Below are 27,352 nucleotides of genomic sequence, written 5' to 3'. Positions count from 1 at the left end.
AGAAATTAATCTTTCACAATACTTGTCCATTTTTTTTTATTTTAACATCTACACATATGACATCTTGTTTTTGCAGCTAAGAGATTTCTGAAGGAGAAGAGAACACTACAAACATTTGAGAGATGTTGAAATGCGTAATAGCAAGTCTCCTAGTTTTGTTGACATACTCCAAGATTGTTGTAAGTTAATTGAAATTAACAGATAAAACGACATTTTACCAAATCAAGTCATCCAAAATTTACCCCATTTGTTATCAAATGTTAAAATCATCATTGTACAAAATTGTCAATAAAAGGGGATGTCCAAATTGTCAATAAATTGAGATGTCCAAATTGTCAATAAAATGGGATGTCCAAATGGTCAATAAAATGGGATGTCCAAATTGGAAACGTTTTCTTTTCATGAAACAGTCAATTTAAATAATTTGCATTGATCTGTGTTTCATAATGTTTAGCACTTGTACTTTCTTTACATGAATTTAAAAATGTATTCTTAAGTTTAATCTACAAAGACATCAACCATCAAACTAGAATCTGATGCATCAATTTGGCACTTTCTAATTTTCTTTTGAAGCTCCTGTAACCACATTTCTCTTTGCCTCTGTTTACAACAGAACCTCTTCTGATTGTTTTCACGTTTTTACAACTTGATCTTTTTACATTATCATATTGAGTTTCATATTTTAATAATCTATGGCTTTTGAACTCTTATTTTGATTTGATAACACGGATAAGAAGATAATGTATACATATTTATCCGTAAGCGCAATTTTAAACATATTCCCATATCGCAAATTCAAATTTTCTTTCCCTTTTTTGCTACACTCCGAGATACGACCGATGAATGAAACGCTACTCAAAACATGCAAGTATTGCTAACACTGAAATAAATACTTTTAAATACTTTTAGTTTTCACAGAATTGTACAAAAGATCAGTTTATGTGCATCGACAATACTACCTGTATTCAACTTATATATAGGTGTGATGACCATATTGATTTCGACAGTGAATGTCCTGACGGTTCCGACGAGTTAAATTGTAAGGGTTAACATATTTCCAATCTTAAATGCCTTTTAGTTTTTGAAACATCTTGTTCTGCAAAACATTACTTTGAATTCTGTTTCAATAATATCAGAGCGTGGAAATTACTATTACTTAAGGTTTTATAAGTAAAACCCTTACAACATATTTATTTTTAAATTTGAATGACAATAAAATCAAAATCACATCAAATAACAAATACTTTTAACGACACCTATTCGTTTTACATTTACAAGTGCACGGTAATTATTGAACAAACTGTCATATATCGTTGCGTATAACAACGAATGTTCTTTGACTTGCAATTTATCCAGTTGTGTGACTGCTTTAATTTCAAATGTTAATACATAGGTGATAGTTATTGTAGTCTGAAAGTTTTCTTTTTTTTTTCTCAACTATTACAAGAAATGGAAAAAATAATAAGTACTTATGAGTTTAAAACCTATGTTCAGTATATTAAATATGTCTGAACAGATTAATTCAAAAATATGTATTGCGCTTAAAATCTTTAAAAATAACTTGAAAGTAACAGAGAACAATTTACATATATATATATATATATACCCTATAGAGAATAGAGAAAACACTGTAAGATTAAGAATACTTTTGACGAAAAAAATAATGAACATCAGTGTTAACAACAATTTTTAACACTTATGTTAATGCTACTTGAAGATGTATCTAGAAAAAAAATCCTTCATTTCTTTACAATAAAACTACAATAGAAAATATCAAACCAATTATGGTGATCGTTGGAACGAACAGTAGTCACTGTTAACATAATAATATGCATATTTGTCACGAAATCATAAGTCCATGCTCCCAGTCTTTAGTGGAGAAATGACACTAAAAGATCAGGTCTAAATTGCGAAAGAAATTAAAAGGAAAGAAAAATGCAGAAAAAAAAACAAGATTCAGGAAAGTCGCTTTTGTGCCAATTGACAAGGAATCGACTATAGAGCTTTTTTAGATATTGTCCTGAAGCAGTTATATTGCTGGGGATGAAATAGCCGTTCAGGTTTTTTTTCAGTCAGAAGGCTTTCGAAGAGCACCCATTGTAAAATTACAAGAACTATTTCTTCATACGCTACCGAAAATACCTTCAAGTCATTATTTAACTACCTAAAAGGTAGTTGAATTTAAGAAATGGACATAGTGTAAAGTTCACAGCCCCACAAATAACATGTATAAACCTATATATGAGTGATCTAGGGCGCTGGACTTAGTGCAGGTGGTGTTGCCATAGATGTCACAGCGGTACGAGTTCGAGTCCCGCGGAGGGACGACCAAAAATTTGCATCGCAAATTTGACAGTTCTAACATCGTTGGGAATTTTTCAGACCCTTCTATAAGTTTACTTTATATATGTGACAGTGAAATACATCTCAGTGAAAGAATAATCTCGGGAACCAAGGTTATAGCAGTAATCAAAATAATATAATCCGGGGACAATGACCAGACATGGAAAACAGACATACACAACAAAGAACATGAAGTAACTAAAATCATACATACAAAGGAACAAAAGTAAATAGACAAATCGGAAACCACCAAAAACTGGGAGCATGGACCAGGTGCACCAGCAGGGTAAGCCTCCTCTGCTTATGCCTCCAATTTCAGGGTGACAATAATACGTTTTACATCAAATAGATATTTTTCGCCTGTAATATGCATTTTTAGAACCCTACTTCAACCAAGCTTTTGAAAATATTCAAACTCATTTATGTTTGGTACAACTAATGATAACATGCAAAATATTAAAGATATTTATGCTTTACCGATTCAAACATTCAAAATTAAAATAAAACCAGAAAGGTGTCCACAAGTATCTTTATCTTGTAACCATCATACATTTAGTCGTCTGAAATTCTACTAATATTTGGGCTATCGTATTCACTCTATCTCTTTCAATGTTCATCACTGCCGACGTTAATATAAAGCACAAGTTGAACTACCTAATGCAGTCGTTTTGTTTGCGTATTCACCTTTTGGCGTACCAGAAAAATAAGTAAGATAAATATTGTAAACACTCAAATGCAACATATAACTAGATTTTTAGAGATTTTTTACAGCAGGGAAAAACATTATCATCACCATATGTTTTAACACATATAAAACAAATTAAACAATCAAAACTTTTAAGCTAGAAAATCGTTATATTATTCCATACGTGCATAAATGTTTGGAAGGCAATATATCTAAATTGCCGATTCTCGTTTATCAGGTTCTACTAGCGTGTGTCTCCAAGGACTTATACATTGTTCCGATGGATCATGTAGGTACATTTGTGATGAGAGTCCTGATTGTGCGGATAGAAATAATTGTACTTTCACAACAGGTACCTGTAAATGTTTGTAGTTAATATGCGTAAAAGTTGCAGTGTTGACTTTTAGATAAAATGAAAAAAAATCTTCTAATGGAACACACTACAAAACTAATGTCTCATGATATTGATCTTGTCTAAAACTCTAACAATAAAATGTGGTCCACAACGGATCAATCATATATGTATTTAGACACGGATGGGCAACTGCTTATGCTGCATTCCCTACTACTAAGTATACTCTGGTGTAAGGATCCACTGCACATTAATAAGAAACTTCATAGTGCATATATTATTTTTTTTTACAAGTACATAAAATAGTTTTATTATATGTTTTTCATAGTTTATCGTAACACTTGTTTATTTACGAAAGATTTCAGTTTTTACAGTGGTTGACAGTTTTATAAAACTATGAGATCCAGTAAATTTAGAATTTAAATTATGTGTTGTGGTATATTATCATTGTAAATACTTTATAAGATACAGTATAAAAACAAAGTCATAGCTTATAATGCTTCATATAATATTCTTTAAATTTGCTTGCGAACGCTTCTCTTGCTGAGTTTTATAGGGCACATTTCATTAAAAGCTTTCTAGATTATAGATAAATTGATATTTTATAGTTTATGTCAGTTATAATAATTAGCTGATACAAGTATATATAAATGCACTCAATTATATTTCGGTTTTTGTTCGTTAAAATGTAAGGCTTGTTATATGAAATTAATTGTATATCATGTCGTTTTGATTGAATATTTAATTAAATCTCGATTTTATTTTTAAGTGATATAATGTTGACTTAAACTGATCTTTTACGTAAAAAATGTTGTCATATTTGTAATTTAGGTCTATTTCAGCACTACACAGATGAGAAAATATTCATGTTGTAAAGAGAGGTAAATTCTGTTTGGCCCTCGGATATCATTTTGCACGTGCCATTTAAGATCTTTAAGAATGGATGATCACTCTGTCCTAAATGTTGCTAGTGATAACGGAACAAAGAAAACCAAGATTCGAACGGCAATCAAAATTAACATGATATAATAAGGAAGACTAGTAAAATAGACTCACACTACAAAGAACATGAAATAAACAAGTAATACGCACATAGAAAACAAACAAGTAGATCAACAGGACTCTAAAATCAACTATAAGCATGGACCAGATGCACCTGTAGGGTAAGTGTTCGTTGTGTTTCTTGAACCTCCGATTTAGCGCATATAATGGCATACCCGAGTTATACTTTGAAGTGAAAACTATGTATTAGATACAGAAGAAAGGTAACAAAAGAACGGGCGGTTATCAACCGTTACCGTATAGTTACCGCCTCGGACCATGACCTGACTACTCGTACTATTTGGTAACGGTTGACTACCGACTGTTCTTTTGTCATTTTGTTCTGTATCATACTTGTACGACGTTTAACTCAATGTTTAATCTTATTATTTGCTTGAAACACCGTCAAGCAAATGTAGGTGAATTATGCAAATCTAAATTCAGTGGTGAATCCAGAAGGGGTGCAGGGGGTCGGCGAACTCCTTTTTATAAGAACATTTGTCTTTTTCATGCATGTATAAAAAATTCTGAGGAAGCTCGGCTGACACCCCTCCTTTTCAAAGTATTTGGATTCATCCCTGAAATTTGTATAGATACGTCTGAAATATATTATAATGTTATATATAACAGGAACAATAAAAATAGGAAAATTGAATAATAACTGAGGTAAAATATGGTGCACAGACAAAAAAATGAATTACAATCATTAAATAGAGTGTATGACATATATGTATAAGTCAAAACTAACGATTACATGGCTTTATTTTTTTTTAATTTTACAGAGAAGTCAATATCATCACGCTATCATGCCGTATTACATATTTTTTTATATACGAGGACCTTTTAATTAGCTTATTCTAAATATAATCGCGCATCATCATAATGTACATGATATTCCTTTTTTCTTCGGTTGTTTTGTTTTTAAATTATCAATTAAATTATCCATAGGCGAATGCAGGGGTTTGGAGAAATGAAGCAAATCAATTGTGCTGGAATATTTTGTTTATTTCGAGCAAAATATAGTATGAAAGAGCAAAGTCTTGCCGGGAACCCCTCCTGTTTATGGACTCTGTCTAATATTCAAAATATGTGGACCCGTCTCTGTAAAAAAATATGTTAAACGAGCTATAATACCGCGTTAATGTAGAGCAATGAGCAACACACTATTTTACGTTGAAACAGACTTTTGTCTGTCTCAGTTTGATTTAAATTCTTTCCTTGCAGAAGAAGAACTGGGAGGGAACCATCCTTATAGCTACAATACAAGTATTGATCTTGACGACAGTGAAGATTGTAACCTGACACCCAATCAACAAGATATGTGGCCGTCCATCAACAATGGAAAAAGTGGAAAAGGCAATGATAAAAGTTTTCCGGTAAACACTGTGCAAACAAAAATTTGGGCATTAACACCTATGATGCCTGGGAACGGCGGCGAAATGATTTTACTAGAAAAAATGGACATTCTTTAAGTGACCCATATACTCTATTATCACCTTTAAATTCGGTATTCACCGACGAAAACTTGGATTTCTGGCTTTCCTAGTTTGTTGTTGAGGTTGGTACATTCAGAGAATTTGTTTTAGAATGTGTAACAATGCACTTGACAATGTATTAATTAGCCGGATCATTTCGGTACATGTATGAAATTCAATGTGGACGCACTTTTGAACTGTCGAGTAATTTGTAAATTAATAGTTAACCAAAACCTATAAAAAAAGCTCGCGTAATTCCACTTTTTGAAATGTACCCAAGGTTACATTCACAACAACAATGGCATTAAACTAAAATAGCTTTTATATTGATAAATTGGTAATACTTTAATCAAATTTTAAAATCATCACTATAAAAACTGTCTAAACCCAACCCTTTTTAGACTGTGAAGTTTGTTCTGTTTCGACAGGCATTCGTTTTATTCAGGTTTAAGTAGCTGTCTTTGCAAGAATCATGCCAAATGTGATACACCCTAAAAGAGCTACATAGTCTTATTTTTGTAACTTAGTTGTTATATGGGTCTATATAATAAAATGTGTAATTATTTATTCAAATCTGCCTGTTCTCAGGAGATAATTAACATTGAAACTCTAATTGATTCAATTGTATTTGAGTGTCATTTACAGAGTTATCTCCCCTAATTTTGAAATCTACAGTGCATTCTATAAAATTTTTATCTCATAAGAACACGGGTTATATATGAACAGCTGAATGTTAATTTCTGTTTACCTATATATATGCAAATATGTCGGCATTTTATTTATGAATCACATTTTGCATGATTCTTAGCTTGAGTACTACTTAAACACATAATTGGAATGTTTCTTTTTTATGTTTCATCGGCGCGTAAAAGCATTGATCGTAGTAACATTTTCATGGCCAAAGTTGGCGACCGCTTCAGTGAAAATTGTGTTAGGGCCAACGATCGACGTTTCTTTCTCTTCTTCTCCTTTGTGGGGGGGGGGTTATTTTCATTACATAGGAAATAGGCAAAACGCAGCGATCAATAAATGTGGTCTTGTAATTGTTGGCGTGGCCTATATGTACTGGTATAATTGATAGACAGAAATGTGTTTCACCGAATTCACCTTTCTGTATCCATACTTCCAAGACAGTTGGAGTGGGATTAGGCAAAAGCGTCTTCACAGCAGTCCAGCCGCTATTAGGACATACTCAATTTTTAACCAGAAAATTTTATTTCAACATCGTCGTATTACAAGGTTTTTAAGAATTATTTTATCAAAATTTATCCCCCATTAACATATTTATCGTTTTGTGTGCATGAGCTCGAACACTTTATTGGAAAATTAACAATGCTTTGTCAACGTAAAGGTTTCAGACCTTTTGAAAATAATATGACGCCCATGGAGCTATAGCACGATAGTACTTTTACGCGTGTGTTATAAACGGAGACTTTTACGAATAGAACCAATTATGCGTTTTACTCATTTTGACCTACTTTTAAATTGAGTACGCATGATCAGTTCTATTCATAAAAAAATGTCCGTGTAACACCCGTTAAAGTACTGTTTTTCAATAGCTCTGCTGGGGGTAACGTCGTACAAGACAAACACGTATCCGTATTTAGTCAATATTACCACTTGTAGATTTGGTGTCATGCTTATTTCATCTGAACAAACATTTAAAAAAACCAATTAAACATCTGTCTACTAAGGAAAAAATCTACTTTATGCATGTATAATCTAAAGTAATCAAGGGAACAAAGGTTCTAGTGGTAATCAAAAGAATGTAAACCAGTGACAAAGATCAAACATTGAAACAGACATACACAGCAAAAAAACAAAGTAACTAAAATAATGCATACAAAGTATCAAAAGCAAATAAGCAACTCCGAGCATGGAACAGGTGCACTGGTAGGGTAAGCGTCCCCTGCTTTCCTAGAAATACCAAACGTGTTTCTCATGACATGTCAAGTCCGGACAAAGGAAAACTATGACACGTTAAACAAATCAGTTTTCATGGTGAAGATGGATACATCTTTAAGATCCACGAGACGACCATTAACATCAAGGAAGTGTGTACTACTCTATGAGTATAACGGAACAAGTTCTTCTTCAGTTTGGTATAAATCACATGAAAAGGGTTCTTGAGTTACTTAATTTAATATGTTTACGCCTGAGTGAACAGTATCTACATATTTGTTGTAGAAATATTACCATTCTTTTTGTCATCTCAGTATAAGATGGCCTTTTGCATATATATTCGTTGTTACCTAATTCGTGTACCCAATAAAAACGAATACCTATATATTAAAGCGTACAATTACAATTATTTGTTATAATGCTTTCCAGTGTATACATTGACGACCAAACGATATAAAGTTATATATTGTTATCTTTTTTCCTCGAGCAGATAAATGGACTGAAGTTGACTGTTAAAGTATTGATCGTTCTATGTGGGTGAGTAGGAAACTTAAAACAATAACATGTAAAACGTTGTTAAAAGAGATATTAACCTGCCCAATTAAGATAACATGATGCGTTTCATGTAAATTCGACTGATAAAAGCCTTGTTTTAGTCATATATTTGACAGCTTGATAGAAGACTATCGATGTAGTGTCCACGTGTATACCTCGCTGGAAAACTGAATACAATTCCTTGTTTTCTCATATTTTGGCCGTTTAGTTACTTATATAGTCCCTTATTTTTAATTTTCTGCAAAGATTTAACCAATGTAAAAACTGGGTTTCTTTCATCAATAAGACCGCTTTCTGTATTTGCTAGGACAAGATCAAACAATTTGCATAAAAACGAATAAATTGCACAATGCATGCATAATCAGTACTTCTTAAACGTTAAAATGGTAAACGTTCTTTTATGATGCTCTCATCTTCCTCATAGAGAATATGTTTTTACTATTTAAGACAAAACTTTGATTTCAATATTTACGTAAATACATATATGAATTAAAAAAGCAGTTTACGATGTCTAAGGCATTACTTCACATACAGAATGACTAACTACTATTTATAATATCCTCTTCCAATCATACGAAGGGTTAGGCCAATCATATCATAGTCTTTCATTATCGATCAAAATATGATAAAAAAAGTTGTTCGATTGTTACTTTATGTTCTTTGTTGTGTATGTCTGTTTTCCATGTCTGGTCCCTCTCCCAGGATTACATTCTTTTAATTACCGCTATAACCTTGGTTCCCTTGATTACTCTTTAAGCTAACTTGTTGTTTATATTTTCGACAAAGAAAGGAAGGAAGAAAGGAAGGAAGGGAAATGAGACGAAGAAGAAAAGAAAAGAGGCGACTTTTCGACAAAGAAGAGTTCTCATTCATGTATACAAGGTTCAGACCACCTCTTGGTCTAAGTTTGCCATCTTTTAGTCATTGTAAATGTCTTTAAAACAAAACTTCGGTTTCAATTACTACATAAACACATTTATGTGCCATAAAATAGTTTACAATTACTAAAGCATTATTTAACGTACATCATGCCTTCATTTATTTTGTTTATATATTTCGTCGAAGTTTCATTGATACTTAAAATAATTGAGGATATCAAAGTGGTTGTATTTTCCGATATCAGATATTCATCCTTGTTTTTTGTATATTTCTTGTATGCAATTATTGTTTTTCCTTGAGTAATGTTTAACAAATTTCAATGATAAATCGTACGTGTCAACATTAAAGTGTTTATTTTTTTATTTTCATTTTCGTTTTAAATGTCATATAATAAAGCACCAAAGATCCAAGGCACAATTTTTGGCTTTGTAGCAATTTATTTCGTTTTCAGTTCCTCTTAAGTCAAAAGCCAGAATGTACAGAAACGCATATAATAATGCTAATATAGAGATAATTTCAAAAATCAGAAACAGAAATGTTCCTGAAAAAGAACAAACTATTTTTTATCGATGCAAGGTATATTTTATGTCATCTAACATCTGAATGCCATTGGGTAAGTTAACACATATTTTGCCGTGAAATATTCATGCCCATTACCTGTGCCTCTTTCATTTGGTGTAAGAAATCACAAACCACATATACATATATTGTGGTGAAAAAAGTTCAAATTCTTAGCACTATAGCGGTCAGCAAAAAAAAAAAAATACAAAAACAAAAACAATATTTCATGATATTAAAATAGCAATCTTTCACCGTTTTGAATAATACCATGCAAATGTTACAGGTAAAAATGTCCGCAATATTTACTTTTGTTGCTCTCTGTGTATTTTTTCAGTTACTTTATGTTCTTTGTTGTGTTTTCCATAAGTTGTCTTTGTCCCTGGATTATATTCTTTTGATTTCCGCTAGAATCTTGGTTCCCTCATTTACTCTTTCATGAGGTCAATTTCGGGGAGAACAATCTGTCAGGAAATAAATACTAGAACTTATGCCATTAAATAATATTATCACGTACCGGGTGTATGTGATCAAAGCGCTCTGGAGTTCGTACCAGAGTTATATCTTTAGATTTAGCGACGGCATTGTAATGTAGCGTGACAAAATGAAAAATTACCGTTGCACAATACCAGTGCTTAATTTAATGACTTAGGCCAACGCATAGGATTTAATGAGATGGGCCATGGAGACAATAGGGGTCACTTACTCTTAATAACCGCTGCACTGATAAAGGTACGCTTTATGCCACGGCTCAAACGTGTCCATAACGTCCTTAGCAGTGGTATTATAATTTGTCTAAATTCTTGTTCCTTAAACAGAAATACTTCAATAATTCTTATTCAGAATTATACACTGTAATTCTTTTTCAGAATTACCCTTCAACTCTAACCTTAACTACGTACATCAAATATTTAGCTTCTTTATCACCCGACTACAGACTGACTAACTGACAAATTAAAATTCACTGCATGTAAACCAAAAATAATCTCGAACCAAAAGCAACTATTATCTCTAAACCAATAACATTTATCCCGATTTATGTCAGAAGCTACCAACTGTCGTACCAGGAGATTTATGTACAGAAAGTGCATACTTTACGGATTGTAACTATTGATATGTCTGATTTCCACAATTGCTTAGCAACAGGTAATCAGGTGTTTTGAAAACGTAACGAGTGAAAAAGAGAAATCAAGGGAACCAAGGTTATAGCGGTAATCAAAAAGAATGTAATCCAGGGACAAAGACTAAACATGAAAAATACAACACAACAAAGAACATAAAGTAACTACAATCATACATACAAAGTAACGAAAGCAAATGAGCAACTCGGACTCCACTAAAAACTGGGAGCATGGACCTGATGCACCGGTAGGGTAAGCGTCCGAAAAGTTTTGAAAGAGATTTGATGGTACATTTTGCACATTCTTGTAGAGTTTAGGAATCCTGTACATAGACGGTAAATCACAGTCATTGTCTTTGGTAGAGAGACCAAAAGAGGATGGCACAGATTTATGGTTTTCCACAATTTCTTCTTTGGAGAGTGTGGTAGCAGTATAGGTCTTATGCTTCTGTGTCTACCTCTAATAAATACATTGGATGTTAAACGTTTCGCAAAAAAAAAAACAATGCTGTTTTGGGCTTTTTCTACTGGTACGACACAATATTTGTCATGTATTTTAGACAATGTTTTTGTACATCGGAGTCTTTGAAAACTGATGTAGCAATGGCACTCATTGACCTACTTAAAACTTTAATTCGGCCTTTAACCACTCTGACAGAGAATCAACGTCCTCTGTTTTTCATTTTATTCATTCTCTTACTTAGTCCTCCACGGCATCCGTATGAACTTTAAAGTTATAATTCCAATTTATTGAGCGTGGTTCACGGTACTTGCGACCTTTAAAAAGGATATTACATTTCCGTTTTCGATGATGGACAAATATCCCGTAGCGACTTGACAGGGAGGACCATATTTGAATGGAGAGTTTTTGCAAAAACAGTCAGGTGATTTAGTCTTGAAGTCCTCAATCTCGAGGTTCTACAATAGCCTTTTATAACTGAAATGTTTTGATGCAATGAGTGAAGTTAAGGAATATGAAATAATTGGTACGGATTTGTCTTTGAAATATGGGGAACTTTTGTTTGTAATGTTTTTGTGATGGAGTATATTAGCCAAAGTAATTGCATCTTTACCTTTGTTGACAAACGTAAGTGGACGAAATGGTAATTTTTCTTCATCTTGACATTTCACACAAACTGGTCTAAATGATGAAAAGTTTGCTGAATGTATAAATCATACGTCAAAGAGTAATCAAGGGAACCAAGGTTATAGCGGTAATCAAAAGAATGTAATACAGGGACAAGGACCAGACATGGAAAACAGACATACACAACAAAGAACATAAAGTAACTGAAATCATACATACAAAGTAACGAAAGCAAATGAGCAACTCGGACTCCACTAAAAACTTGGAGCATGGACAAGGTGCACCGGTAGGGTAAGCGTCCTCTGTTTTTCTAGAAACACCCGCCGAGTTGCTCATAAAAAGTCGTCCGGGGTAGACAAACGAGGAAAGGAAAAATATGGCCCGTTGAATAAATCAGTTTTCATGATGCAGATGGATACGCCATAACGATCCACAAATCTTGAAGTCCTCAATCGCGAGGTTCTACAATAGCATTTTATAACTGAAAATTTTTGATGCAATGAGTGAAGTTTAGGAATATGAAATAATAGGTGCGGATTTGTCTTTGAAATATGGGGGATCAAAATCATCGCAAATTTTTTTTAGTTTGAATTATTTCTTACAGTACTTTCATTTGCTAGTATAATTTGTTGTAATATTTTTTCTGCAGCTTGAATATTTTTTCCACAAAAAATCTAAAGAATAAGGATATCCTGTATGGAAACGCACTGAGGAACTACATTGTTTACAAACAGGCCGTAAGAATTTCCATTAAATGCCAAATGACCTTATGGTTTTATCCCTTATAGTTTCTCGTGAATCGGTGACAAAAAAATTACGTTAAGACAGTTCAGGACTTCATACAATGGGCTCAAATTTATAATCTAGAATTTTTATTTGAGGAACTGAAAGGAAAATTACAGCATTTCTTAGTGGACAAGAAATTATGTTGTTATAATGCTCAGGTATTCCTCGAGTTGCATTTTTTGCATTTAATATGTAGACGCACGAGACGTTTTCTGGGATGACGACATCAAATGTACTATTATTGTAATTATAACCAGATGTAAATGATTTTCTAAGTCAGCATGCGTCCTTTCCTTTCAGGTCTCTGATATTTTTTTCTCTATTAGCATTTCCATGTGCCCAATGTCTACCAATATGTCTGATCTTTGCTTTGTGAACCGTTGTTGCACATGAATGATTATTTTCTAATTCCTGAAAGTACACTGTTTCAAATTGCAGCTGATCCGTTGCAAAGATGAAAACGACTGTGTTAGTTTCAAATATTATAAAAATCAAAGTTGTTAAAATGATCAAATTTATTACCCTAAATATCAGTATACCAAGGAAACTGGATAAACGTGAGAGATGCTTTACAAAATCACAAAACTATTTTGAAAATTGCATAATTCAACAATTTCTTAGGTCATTCTTATATCTTAAAAAGAATTTCAGCCCGCTCCATAACTTTTTCGTTTTGATCATTTGCTTTTTGATACAAAAGCGTAGATGAAATAGTAAAACTCCAACGTGAAAACTATAAGTGGCTTCACAAATTATATTTAAACACTTAACCATTTTAGTTTATTATTATTTTTTTATAATCGATATTTTGGTACTGAAAACTGTACATTTGTTGATAGAAAAACATCAAATACCGGTATCTTCTCCCGGCTTCGTTAACTATAAGAATTCTTTGTATATAAAAAAGAAAGGAAGGTAGAGAGAAAAGAGGCAGAATTGAAGATAGAGAAAAAAGGGAAACAAAAAAAACCTAGAAATAAATATATATATAAATAAATAAACAAACAAATAAAGCGAGGATTGATATTGGATATTATCTCTAAGGGCATATTGACTAAGACATTTAAGATAAGAAAGCATAGATCACATAAATTTTGAACAAGCATACTAGGAAAATATACTATAGGTATATATTATTTAGACGAATGCGGTCTGGTCGGGAAGAATATGTACTGAAACTGTCTCAGATAGACATACAATGACTGAATGTACAATTTAAAAAACACTGATGTACATTAGTTTTGAGATTGTTTCATGAACAATATCTGGTAATTCATCTTGTCCTACAGGAACATGGGAGTTATGAGACAACCTTAATTCATTCTTGTTTTTGATTTCACAAAATTTGGAACCAGGAGTCCCAGCAGGCAGTGGCAGCTTCTAATGATTCATTTTTAAATGTAATAAGTTTTTCTATATTAAGATTTTCTTTCATAAATTGTTTTAGAGCATTTACATTTAGTCGTGAATTTTCCATTTTTTGATTTATATACGTAATATTCGGCGAATAAAATTATAATATTTCTCACGTTATTTCTACTGGAATTTACTGATACTGTATGAAATTTGTATTTATTATATTTATATTTGGAATTCTTGTATATCGTTTAAGATTCCATTCTTATTAAGTAGATCATGTATAAGCCATAAACCTTTTCTAGACCATTTTTCTACCACACTGGTATATTTCTAATTTGGATATCTTTATTCATGTATTTGATTCAAATCCTGAGTATTGCTTATAGGAAGTTTGCATTGAAGTTCTGACCAATGTTCAAAATCTTCTTTCCAAAATGGGTTTGTCATTTGTTTAATAGGACCTATGTGAAGAATATCTTCCTCTTTTATATTTTCAGTAAAGAAAATAAAATGACTATAAGAACTGGTTGAGTTTATTAATCTCCTTATCCATGTTAACTTAAGACCTTGAATATATTGCTTAATATCTAAAATGTTCAGACCTCCATTGTCATATTTCTCTGTTAAAACTTCCCTTTTAATTTTATCTGACTTGCCATTCCAAATAAATTCAAACATGTCTTTGATGATTTTTTTCTATTACTGTGGTTTGAGGGCTTGGTAATGATAAGAAAAAATGGTTCAGTTTGGAAACGATTAACGTTTTAATTATCGTAATTTTTCCTATCGGTGTAAGATTTAATTTTGACCAGAAATTTTATACGTATTCAATATCTCTAAATTGTGGGCCATAATTTAATGTTTCTACCTCTTTTAAATATACTGAAAAGTTTATACCCAAATTTGTAAACCTGCTGGAGCCCAATTTCAATCCCCACTTTACACACATTGTCTCGCTGACCATACTTTTTCTTCCCAATCCACACAACCTTCGTCATTTAAATCCGTGGTGTGTAAATGCTCACGGTCGTATGTTAAACAGGCATATTGGTCTACTACTTTTTTATAACATCTTTGACAGGTTTTTTCATAGCTTGTGTCATATAGAAGAGTTGTTAAATTTTCATAGACCTTTACCTATACTAAAATTGTTTAATTTCAGTGTAAGGCACACAGATGAATGGTCTGACCTGTAACTGTTATCAATTTTTACATTTTGGACGCAAGGATATAAACTTTCGGATAAAATAAAATGATCTAACCTAGCCTGTTTTATAATTCTATTTTATATGATACGAGTTCCAGATTGAAGCATTGATAAACCAAAAGGTATTCACTAATAGACTCCATGTGATAAGGAATTTGAAATACTTCTCACAAGTAAGTAAAACTGTTGTATATTCTTTATATAACATATATTGTAAAATAACTAAAATCTTTATTGAAACAAATAACAGCTAGTTATGATATTGTGCTAATTTACATCATGGCAAATTCATCTAAGAAGTTATATTAAATCCGACAATTTCTATGTTTCAGGCGCAAAAATTTCTCCTGTCTGTTCAACATTAATTAGTATATTACACCAATAATTTGATAATTAACAAGCGAATTAAATATGTATGTGTCATTTATAACAGACAAGCTTGGTGTAACATATGAAGAAGTTGAAAAATGTTGCAATGAACAATTTAAATCGGTCTTATTATCTGATACATCAAATGGTCGTTCATTAATACTGATTTACAATGTTTTCTACTGTTTTTACTGTAAAGTATAAAAAAGTGCAAAAATCCTAAAGATTAAATTACATACCATGTTTATAAACTTTAGATTGAAGTAAAGAAAGGTTTTATTTTATAATAATATTTAAATGTCAAAACAGGTTCTGGTCTTTATTGCGTTTTATTTTTTGCACAGGCATTCACCGGAACTTGGTATTTACACTCTAAAGGGCATTACATACCTATTCATATGTCTTTACACAGCGATGAACAGACAAATTCATTGCGTAATAAGGAACGAACACACAATTATGGATTATGTCGTATCAACTTTTAAGTGATGAATAAAAGTGAATTGAAAAAAAAAAAATCATGCCTATTGCACAGCTTTGATTGTTAGACTACAGTGAGTATTGTTATTTCTTTTGATTACCACACGGAATGAAGTCTTTCTTGACAAATTTAATAGTGACTCTTGATTCGAATTGAATGAACGTATGTTAAATAAAACAAAATATAAAAATGCTTATAAATGTACATTCGTTTTCTTCTCATGTACATTTAATGTCTGTTACTAAAGTATCCAAATTATCGCCTACGCCCATTATGGTTACAATTGAGACACATTTGAGGGTTTCCTCGTCGTTCATTGAAGACCCAAGGGTGGCTTTGGGCATGTTTCTACCAGACGGGGTGGTTGTGTCTTTGACATAATTACCATATCCATTCTTCTCAAATGTATGATAAAATTGTTAGCCTTTAGTATTATATTGTTTTGTCTGCATTAGTCTAGTCAATGTAGTAAATTTTATCAAACAAACTGCAACATAAATTTCCCCGATCCAATCTCAAGGATTTCATTTCAATTTGACAAAGAAAAATATCTAACAAAATCCAAGGTTTCATTTCAATTAGACTAAGAAAAATATCTAACAAAATCTAAGTTGTAAGAACCTCAAAACAGCATATCAAATAAACATTGGAAAGGGGAATAATTCTGTATAAAAGGCTGTAAAATTAGAGATAACATGAATACAAAATCAAAATTATGTGAACTTCAAGAAGTCTAGTTTTGATAAAGTAAGTATTATATTTTTGTGAACAAAGCAGAATTTTTTAAAAATGATTAATTTGTATAAAAATATACCAATTTGATAGATTATATGGCAAAATGTAGATGTTAATGTAACAAATATTACGATGATCTATCGCTAGTTACCTTCAGTTTCAGTAATGAATATTAGTATTTCCATCAAATTAGAAGAAAATTTGAAAATGTTGAATTAGACTAATAATCTGAAAAAAAATGAGATTTCAAAATACAAATCATAAATTTTGAATAGATAACTGATTGACTAGATACACATCCATAACCCATGATTCCTTCCATTATGATCTGATGATGATGTTTGCCTTTAGATTAATACTGTTCTGATTCGTCTTGTAGAAACAACATTTAAGAAATGACATTATCTTTCAGCTAAACAGTCCACCTCCACTACTGAAAAGTTTTCAAAATGTTTTATTTATTTATTTATTTATTTATTTATATAAAAATTCCAGCATTTTGAAAACATCTTCCTTTTTTATATTCTGAAGATGATTTGGAATTATTTTTTAACAAAGTATCTCTACCAAAAAGTAAAAAAAAAGATCATTTTAAGGGCGGAAAACTCTGTAAAAAAACTTTGTTTTTCTAACATTCTATTGAAAACATTAAAAGCAAATCCAGTGATGCAGAGATCAAATAATTGCCTTTTTAATAGTGAAATCGTATTGTCAGATGAGTGAGATTTTTACATGGTAGATACGTAGACGTATTACTCCTGATAAGTGGTATTTTGTAAGTTTTTAGTTCTTATTTTATCATATTTGAATGTTCTAATTTACGTATTGCAAGGGCCATTATATTTTACCAACAGCAAAACGTGAAAATGAAACAGAAAAAAAACCCACAGATATCAAGACATTTGTTTAAAAGTTTGAATTATGATATAATAAAATTTTATGTAAAAAAGAAAGACAATCCTAGCTTGTAAACTGTCTTTTTTCGTGTCGACTGAAGTAAAGTGCATTACTCATGTTTTTATATATTTAATTCTATAATACTTATCATTAGTCTTCGGCGTGTAAATCACTGTTTCTCCCATTGTGAGGGAGTATGTTTCTTTCAGAGGGAGATAATTGGTTAGTTGGAGGTAAAAGGCTTGATAGAAATTACAGTTTAAAAAAAATCCTCATTTTTTTCTGTCAAATTAAACTATATGATGACTTTTTGTTTTGTTTTTGTTCGTTTTGTTTCAATTTTTTCTTTTTTTTTGCTTGGTGTTTGCATGTTTGTTTTTTAATAACATATTTAAATATGCAAAGCACTTGTTAAATATGTTACACGCTATTTATAATGTAATACATCTCTGTCACTTGTTATTCGAAAGACGTATCAAACATCAAATCATGTGTACATTTGTATTATCATGCCACATATGCATGTGTGGAAATAAACAAAGCAGATGTTACCTAGTAAAAGACTAGGCATGGAAAACAATTGAATGTTATTTTTATGCTTGTTCAATTTCTTCATAGTAAATATTATCATTTATATGGTTTATACATTGTTTGATGTAGAAATGTTTGTTTAGTATTACGGTGGCAGTATATTTTTGCCTTTTTATACTATGTTCTTGTTGTTTTTTTAAGTCAATTAAATGGTTACCGCTCACCTCTGTTCAGGTCATCTTGGTGTCTATTTGTAAACTGTATATTTTAAGTCCTATTTCAGAAGCAAAAATATAGGTTTCAATGGCATTGCTTGCCGAACCAAGATTATATCCTTTCTTTTTTACTTAATAAATGTTGTTTTATGTCAGTACCATCATCAACATGAATTTTACATCTATTTTTTCTAGATAGTTCGTCAATATTCTCTAGAATTTGATTATTCTTATTGACGTTTAATTTGAGCCACTTCACAACATAGATTATTTTGTAATCAGTATATCTGTTAACATGTGATGTGACATGCTATAAGCTATTCAGTACAATGGGTTGTCACCAAAATTAGAATATTATTTTCTTTATGGACTAGAAGACAATTACAAAAGATAAGAAATAAATTTTGAGAACCGAAAAAGGAAATTCACTACATTTTATTGTTAACGTTAGTTTAGTGCTTAGGTAGATTTATTTTTTTCCAAATAGTATATACTACGACCAACTTTAAATAGTTCTTCCTACTTTACAAACCTCCAAACCGTAACAAAAATACAAATTGATCAAAAATATCCTCAGGTTACCCATTAAATTAGTATGAAATATCTTCCTGGATGGACCACATTATCTGGATACAACGAAACGAACAGGGGGTATGTACTGTTTATAGTATTATATTGCTGTTTCCATTGTTAAAAAAACACGAACTTTTAAAATTCTTTTCTGTAACAGACAAACTAAATGTGACGATTGCATGATACGTGTTCCTTATTTGAAATTACAATATAGGTCTGTGCTTTGATATTATCATAGTTAATTTATTTATTAAAACCTTGAGACATAAACAAATGGTAGAAAGGATCATATTACTGCATACAATCGACTTTATAAATTTTACGTTTTCTTAATTCCATGCGGAATGTTGGTAAATTCAATTTCAGTTAGGCAATATCTAAAATAATATTTTAGCACTCTACACGTACAAATTAGCATGTTTGATAAGGAAAAACAGGAAACAAGCTTTCAACATACAAGATTCTGAAAAAGGGACATGTTGCCACAAGTTTAGAGTTATCTCTACAAAAGTTTTATGGTCGTCATTATGAACACGGGGGTCATTATAGTGTATACATCTGCATCATGAAAACCGATTCGTTCACCATGGAGGGTAGAAACAATATTACCGAACGCGTCATTGTTATTTGTTGAGTGTGACTATTTTCCCCGTCTATTCTTTGTCCTTTGGTTACTTTCAATTCTTTTCTTTATCATTCGAACCTTGATTCCTTTGAATAATATTTTATGATATTTAATTATTATATTTTGTGGGATTCGTATTGTTCATGTTTTAATATTGGTCGCACAGCTCTGACTGTTATGATGTGTTTTTTTTTTTTTTTTTTGTTTACTATCGTATATTCGATTTAACATATATTTCCTGTCCCTTTAGTTGAATCTTCAGTTGTGCTACTTCTTTAACGTTCGTTTAATTACACAGACACAAATACAATTTTCACCATCCTTGCATCCCGTTAGAGTCGTTCAGATAGCTCACGGTTATTCACTCCTATCTAGCCTCCCCTATAATTATTCACACAACATACTAGAAATTGCGTTGAAAGCATTTGGATATTTCGAAAAAGTACATACTATTGTTAAATATTTTGAAATATATATAACTACTTTTCCAGGCAATAATTTGTTACTTGATCTTTAATGATATGGCGTTGACTATTTAATGTTTTAATACATTAAGCAATGGATGGTAAACATATAACTGAATTACAGATAATACTTAATACCTTGTATATAAAATGTGTAAGGCATCAACTATCAAGTGTGTCTTAAATATAAATTACACAAGACCGTTTTGAAATTTAAAAATACAACAATGTTCATCATCTCGTACCTTAAAGATTGTACAGGTGTTATGAATTCGTAAGGTCTTGAAAATTTTCGAAAAATTGTTAAGCAAGGGGAACATGGCTGTCTTGCACTTAATAATGTGTTGTCCGTATCCGTTAAACTTACATGTGCTTAAAACTGATGATATGTTTCCGCTTTTAAAACTATTAAAAAATGAATATAGAGGGGTTTTTTTTAATATCTAAACTCCGAAATTGCATTATTTCCCCGACACAGTTTTGGAAGTCCGATAGGAGTCAGCTGCAAAAAAGATGTACAGATCTAGTACCTTTCAGTCTTTGATTCTGAATCGAAGAAATTAATCTTTCACAATACTTGTCCATTTTTTTTATTTTAACATCTACACATATGACATCTTGTTTTTGCAGCTAAGAGATTTCTGAAGGAGAAGAGAACACTACAAACATTTGGGAGATGTTGAAATGCGTAATAGCAAGTCTCCTAATTTTGTTGACATACTCCAAGATTGTTGTAAGTTAATTGAAATAAACAGATAAAACGACATTTTACCAAATCAAGTCATCCAAAATTTACCCCATTTGTTATCAAATGTTAAAATCATCATTGTACAAAATTGTCAATAAAAGGGGATGTCCAAATTGTCAATAAATTGGGATGTCCAAATGGTCAATAAAATGGGATGTCCAAATTGGAAACGTTTTCTTTTCATGAAACAGTCAATTTAAATAATTTGCATTGATCTGTGTTTCATAATGTTTAGCATTTGTACTTTCTTTACATGAATTTAAAAATGTATTCTTAAGTTTAATCTACAAAGACATCAACCATCAAACTAGAATTTGATGCATCAATTTGGCACTTTCTAATTTTCTTTTGAAGCTCCTGTAACCACATTTCTCTTTGCCTCTGTTTACAACAGAACCTCTTCTGATTGTTTTCACGTTTTTACAACTTGATCTTTTTACATTATCATATTGAGTTTCATATTTTAATAATCCATGGCTTTTGAACTCTTATTTTGATTTGATGACATGGATAAGAAGATAATGTATACATATTTATCCGTAAGCGCAATTTTAAACATATTCCCATATCGCAAATTCCAATTTTCATTCCCTTATTTGCTACACTCCGAGATACGACCGAATGAACCGCTACTCAAAACATGTAAGTATTGCTAACACTGAAATAAATACTTTTAAATACTTTTAGTTTTCACAGAATTGTACAAAAGATCAGTTTATGTGCAGCGACAATACTACCTGTATTCAACTTATATACAGGTGTGATGACCATGTTGATTTTGACAGTGAATGTCCAGACGGTTCCGACGAGTTAAATTGTAAGGATTAACATATTTCCAATTTTAAATGCCTTTTAGTTTTTGAAACATCTTGTTTGCAAAACATTACTTTGAATTCTGTTTCAATAATATCAGAGCGTGGAAATTACTATTACTTAAGGTTTTATAAGTAAAACCCATACAACATATTTATTTTTAAATTTGAATGACAATAAAATTAAAATCACATCAAATAACAAATACTTTTAACGACACCTATTTAAGTATGACTGTTTTTATCCTCATATAGTTTGAACAGCATACCTCTTTTGAAATAGGTCATATCCCTATAATGTGTAAAGAAGGAGAATTTAGATGTAATAGTACACTGTGTGTCATTGGGGATAGCTGTGATGGGAAAAAGAATTGTCCTGATGGTATTGATGAACGGAATTGTGGAGATATAACTACTGTAGATTATTCCAAAACGACAATGACAATGATAACAAAATATATGACTGCTTCGACAGCGGATGTAAAACATGAAACTAAAACCTCAGTAGAAGATGAGACAGAAACTAAGATACAGACAACAACCGCTGATTTAACAACAATAGAGATACCAATAACAACCGCAGATACGACATCAACAGACATACCGACCACAACCGCTGATGAGACATCAACCAAGATATCGACTACAACTGCTAATATGACCAAAGCAAAAACAGAGATTCCTACCATAACTACTGATGTGACAACAGCGATATCCACCACAACTGCTGATGTGGAAACAAAAGCGAAACCGACCTCTACTGCTGATGTAACAACAACAGAGATACCTACCACAACTGCTGATGTAACAACAGAAATACCTACTACAGCTGCCGATACGACAACAACAGTGATACCTACTACAACTACTGATATGACAAAAACAGAGATACCCGTCACAACTGCCGATATCACAACAAGAGCGATACCGATCACGACAGCTGATATTGCAAGAACAGAGATACCGACAACAACTGCTTATATGACGACTGACGAACACGATACAACCGCTGATATGACATTTTCAAAGGGAGCGACCACAATCGATAATAGAACAACTGAGATACAGACAGTTACCGCTAATATCACAACAACAGAGATACTGACCGAATCTCCTGAAATATCAACAACAGAATTACCGTCTGCAACGGCTGCTATGACACCAAAGGTACAAACTACAACAGTTGAATTGGCAACTTCGACAGAGGTGTCTTCAAAAGCATTTACAACAACGGAAATACCGACATCAACCGCTTATTTAACAACATCTGAAATTCAGACCACAATCAATGGTATAACAACAACATATATTTCGACAAAAAATACTGATATGGCAACAACAAATAAACTTAACAGCACAGCTGATATGGCAACAACAGAAATAAAGACCACAACAGCTGGAATGACAACTAAGATACAGACGACAACAGCTGAAATGACAACAAAAGAGATTCCTACCAAAACTGCTGATGTGACGACAACAAAGATGCGAACCATAACAGCGATACAGTCCACAACTGATGATATGACTACTACAGAGATACCGATCACAACCGCTGATCTAACAGCAACAGAAATTATAGCTTCCATACCTGATACGACAGCCACTAGTATAAAGTCCACGACTTCTGATTTAACAACTTGGATAGTGACAACTGCAGATATGACATTTGACAAACCGACAACAACTGCTGGTATGAAATCAACAGAGATACCAAACACAACCGCTGATACAACAACAACAGAGATACCAACCACAACCGCTGATACAACAACAACAGAGATACCAACCACAACCGCTGATACAACAACAACAGAGATACCAACCACAACCGCTGATACAACAACAACAGAGATACCAACCACAACCGCTGATATGAAAACAGAGATACCAACCGCAACCGCTGATATGACAATAGAAATATCAACCATAACCGCTGATATGACAACAGCAGAGATACCAACCACAACCGCTGATACAACAACAGAGATACCAACTACAACATATGATAAGACAACAACAGAGATACCTATCACATACTTTGATATAACAAAAGAGAAACCTACAACATCTGCTGATATAACAACATCAATAGAGATACCAACCGTAATCGCTGATATAACAACAACAGAAATACCCATCAAAACCACTGATATGACAACAACAGAGATACCAACCATAACCGATGATACAACAACAGAGATACCAACCACAATCGCTGATATGACAACAGAGAAACCAACCACAACGGCTGATATGACAACAACAGAGATACCCATCACAACCTCTGATATGACAACAACAGAGATACCAACCACAACTGATGATACAACAACAACAGAGTTACCAACCACAATCACTGATATGAAAACAGAGATACCAACCGCAACCTCTGATATGCCAATAGAGACACCAACTACAACCGCTGATATGACAACAACAGAAATACCAATCAAAACCACTGATATGACAACAACAGAGATACCAACCACAACCGATGATACAATAACAGAGATACCAACCACAACCTCTGATATGACAACAGAGATAGCCAGAACATCTGCAGATAAGACATCATCTGAGAAAATAACAACAACTGTTGACATTACAACAACAGCAATACCAATCATAACCGCTGATTTGCCAACAATAGAGAAATTGACCAAAACCGCTGATATGATATCAAATGAGAAAACAACAAAGAGTATGCCAACAACTGATAATCATACCAACCAAAATAATTTCACAATTTCGACTGTAAATCCCAGCGTCGATACTGAACGGCTTTTGGAAACTACAACAATGATTACTCCAACTGTTAAAGATCTACCGGATGAATCAACCAATCAAGGTATATATCTAAAGTAAAGGCTAAAATATTAAAAATAATGTGTTACAAATATTTGAAAATCTATAAACAATTTAATAAAAAAATATATTTTTACATTAAAAAAATAGAACAAAATGATAGAATGATTAGAATAAGTCTTGTCTTATCTTTCAAATGATTATATTTTAGATGCTGTCTTCTTTCCCGTTTTTATAACTACAGTCTGCATTATATTATCGATTACTCTGCTTGGAATAGTGTCGTTTATGTAAGTTGACAATAGTAATTGATAAATGATCTAGTCGTCAAATCACGAGAGAAATCATATATTTTAAGTCAGTCAGCAAATTAATCAGAATTAATGTAAACATGGATAGAAAACTGTTGATCAGTAGACTTTTGCAGATTTTCTTTTATTCTTTAGATATGATCGAAATTCAAAATTGAGATGATCTTGAAATTTGTAAAAAAAATCAGCTAGAAACATTATCACACACTGTAAAAAATGAACTATACAAGCACGGACAAACTTTTTTATTTATTCCGTGTGGATGTAAGGCCAAACACCTTCCCGCTTCAATATATTTAGATCGCTCAATCGGTTTCACGAATTCCACGATGATTTGCACTGTATTGTCATCCTCGAGACCTATTAAGCTTACTGTTGGCAGCTTCCTTTACGCTTTATCTATATATAAACGAGGGTCCGACCAAAACATTTTCCAAAATTTGTTAGTTCTTACATCGTTGAGAATTTTTCAGACTCTTTTATGCTTAAGTTTTCTTCTGTGTATCAATTGGCATAACGCATGAGTTGTGATATGAATACTCCATTCGCAGGAGCCGAAGGGATGTTGCCACAGATGAAAGGAAAGTTGACAATTCTGAATGAAAACGTTTTTCGTAAATTTTGGTCAATAGTTTTCCTTTACCATCGATTTAGAATAGAGGATTAAATAAATGACACATGTCACAACAAACCAATAATCTCAAAATGTGACGACTCTATTCGCTACCCTGTTCCATTTGACTCGTACTACTGTTATATATATTGCAACACCACATGCAACATACTGAATTTAGTGCAGGTGATGTTGCCATATATGTCAAAACAGTACGAGTTTAAGTGCCGCGGAGGGAACAATCAAACCGTTGCTTTACACTTTAGTATCGTTTGAATTTTTCTGAAGAATCAGTGTTTTTAGTGTATAGGTATATATAGGAGAAGATAAATAAAGTTGTAAAACAAAGATATAACTCATTGTGTAGCAGAGGGCAATTGCTGTATACAAAACTTGAATTCAAGTCTAAGAACCTAGAAAAATAAACAAAAACAGGCTATTATATGGCGATACGAAAATACAAAATGAAATCGTCCTTCAAAACAATTTCGAGGTGCACCTGTTTGAGATGATTTGTGTTTTCCATAGAACATCCACCTGGTATACAGAGGAGGAAACCTACGAAAAATCGAAAAATATACTGTTTTTGCAAGTTATATTGTTCATGAAATAGGTTATGAAAATAATATGCAACATAAAAATATAGTTACTTATAATATTATTCGAAAGTCTCGATTCAAATTGCTTAGGAAACCTGAACTTATTTTCATTTTATCGACATATTTCATTTAAGTAGCTGTCTTTGTAAAAATCATGCAAAATCTGAAAAAAATGTGATACCCCCCAAAAAAGGCTGCATATTTTTATTTTGTAATTTAGTTGTTTTATGGGTCTATACTATGGAATGGACAATTATTTATTCCAATCTGCCTTTTCTTAGTAGATAATCAACATTGAAAATCCAATAGATTCTATTGTAATTTTGAAATCTACAGTGCATTCTATACAATTTTTTTTATCTCCTAAGAACACGGGATATATGAAAAACTGAATGTTAATTTCTGTTTACTATGACAATTCAAACAAAATATCTAAAATAAAAACATGTACCCATGAATCACATTTTGCATGATTCTTTGCTGGAGTGCTACTTAATAATTCGCTGATTTTGTAATGTCTACTTTCATTTTCTTTATAGGAAACAAAGTCTTCAAAATCAAAAGCAGCTCAACAAAAGTACAGAAACACCACTAAACAAAGATCCTATTAACTGTAAAACTGCAAATGGACTACCGTATCCAGAGGTGTGCTTTAACGGAATAAATTTATTTAAATTGGACATTTGCAAAGAGGATTTCGACAGAAACTGGTTTAATTTAGGTGTAATTCAAAATATTCCAGAAGGTGCTTTCTATGTATGATGACTGTATAACATAATATGATGTTTTTAAAAAAATCTGTTTTAATTCCTGTAACAGGAACTGTTTTGATGCATGGAAGGTCAGCGTTCGCAAATGAAAATAAGCATTAGAGAAATGATACACTTGTTGTACAAAGAAATCTATTACAGGAATTTATGGCCTATGTGATGACGCTTAAAATGTTATAAGACCTCCTTATTTTGATTTGAATTTATTTATTCATGCCGGGAATACTTAGAATGACAGAATCGGATAATCCAATGAAATATTCTAGCGCATAGCTTGTCGCTGGAGTTACTCTATCTGTCTTGTACACGTGATATTTTGATTTTATTCAAATAATCATATATGTTTCTTACAAAATGTGGATAATTATAAATGTATCAACACATTCCAAATATGTTTTCTGTAGCAGATGAAAGCTCAATTGAATTGGTGCTAAATAAAGTTTGATACTACA

The 27,352-nt window shown here is 32.1% G+C and overlaps 1 protein-coding gene across 5 annotated transcripts; it reads left to right on the top strand.

Moving 5' to 3' along the window:
• Positions 1–76: 76 nt before the first annotated feature.
• Positions 77–27,352, top strand: LOC148608665 (uncharacterized). 5 transcript variants are annotated; one of them, XM_088546730.1, is made up of 7 exons: positions 16,065–16,272; positions 19,155–19,228; positions 20,870–20,972; positions 21,675–21,804; positions 22,083–24,650; positions 24,819–24,897; positions 26,670–27,352. In XM_088546730.1, exons 3-7 carry the CDS (start codon positions 20,916–20,918, stop codon positions 26,890–26,892), a joined length of 3,057 nt encoding a protein of 1,018 aa, XP_088402856.1. In that variant the 5' UTR covers positions 16,065–16,272; positions 19,155–19,228; positions 20,870–20,915; the 3' UTR covers positions 26,893–27,352. The 5 variants fall into 5 exon arrangements, with proteins under 5 accessions (XP_088402857.1, XP_088402858.1, XP_088402859.1 ...); XM_088546732.1 differs by lacking the exon at positions 21,675–21,804 and having other exon boundaries at positions 16,064–16,272; XM_088546729.1 differs by lacking the exon at positions 19,155–19,228.

Source organism: Perna viridis, chromosome 9 (genome assembly GCF_037379345.1).
Source record: "Perna viridis isolate PV_CMFRI_1.1 ecotype Kerala chromosome 9, ASM3737934v1, whole genome shotgun sequence".
In the NCBI taxonomy this organism is placed as follows: Eukaryota; Metazoa; Mollusca; class Bivalvia; order Mytilida; family Mytilidae; genus Perna; species Perna viridis.
The sequence above is the reverse complement of the archived record's forward strand: the minus strand, read 5'-3'. Positions and strand labels throughout refer to the sequence as shown.

Bases quoted from the DNA above. Each gene is read 5' to 3' on its own strand.
- LOC148608665 (XM_088546731.1), top strand. From the start codon at position 123: ATGTTGAAATGCGTAATAGCAAGTCTCCTAGTTTTGTTGACATACTCC. The intron at 1,040-22,082 runs GTAAGGGTTAAC...CTTTTGAAATAG, and splicing joins CGGTTCCGACGAGTTAAATT to GTCATATCCCTATAATGTGT. The intron at 24,898-26,669 runs GTAAGTTGACAA...TTTTCTTTATAG, and splicing joins CTTGGAATAGTGTCGTTTAT to GAAACAAAGTCTTCAAAATC.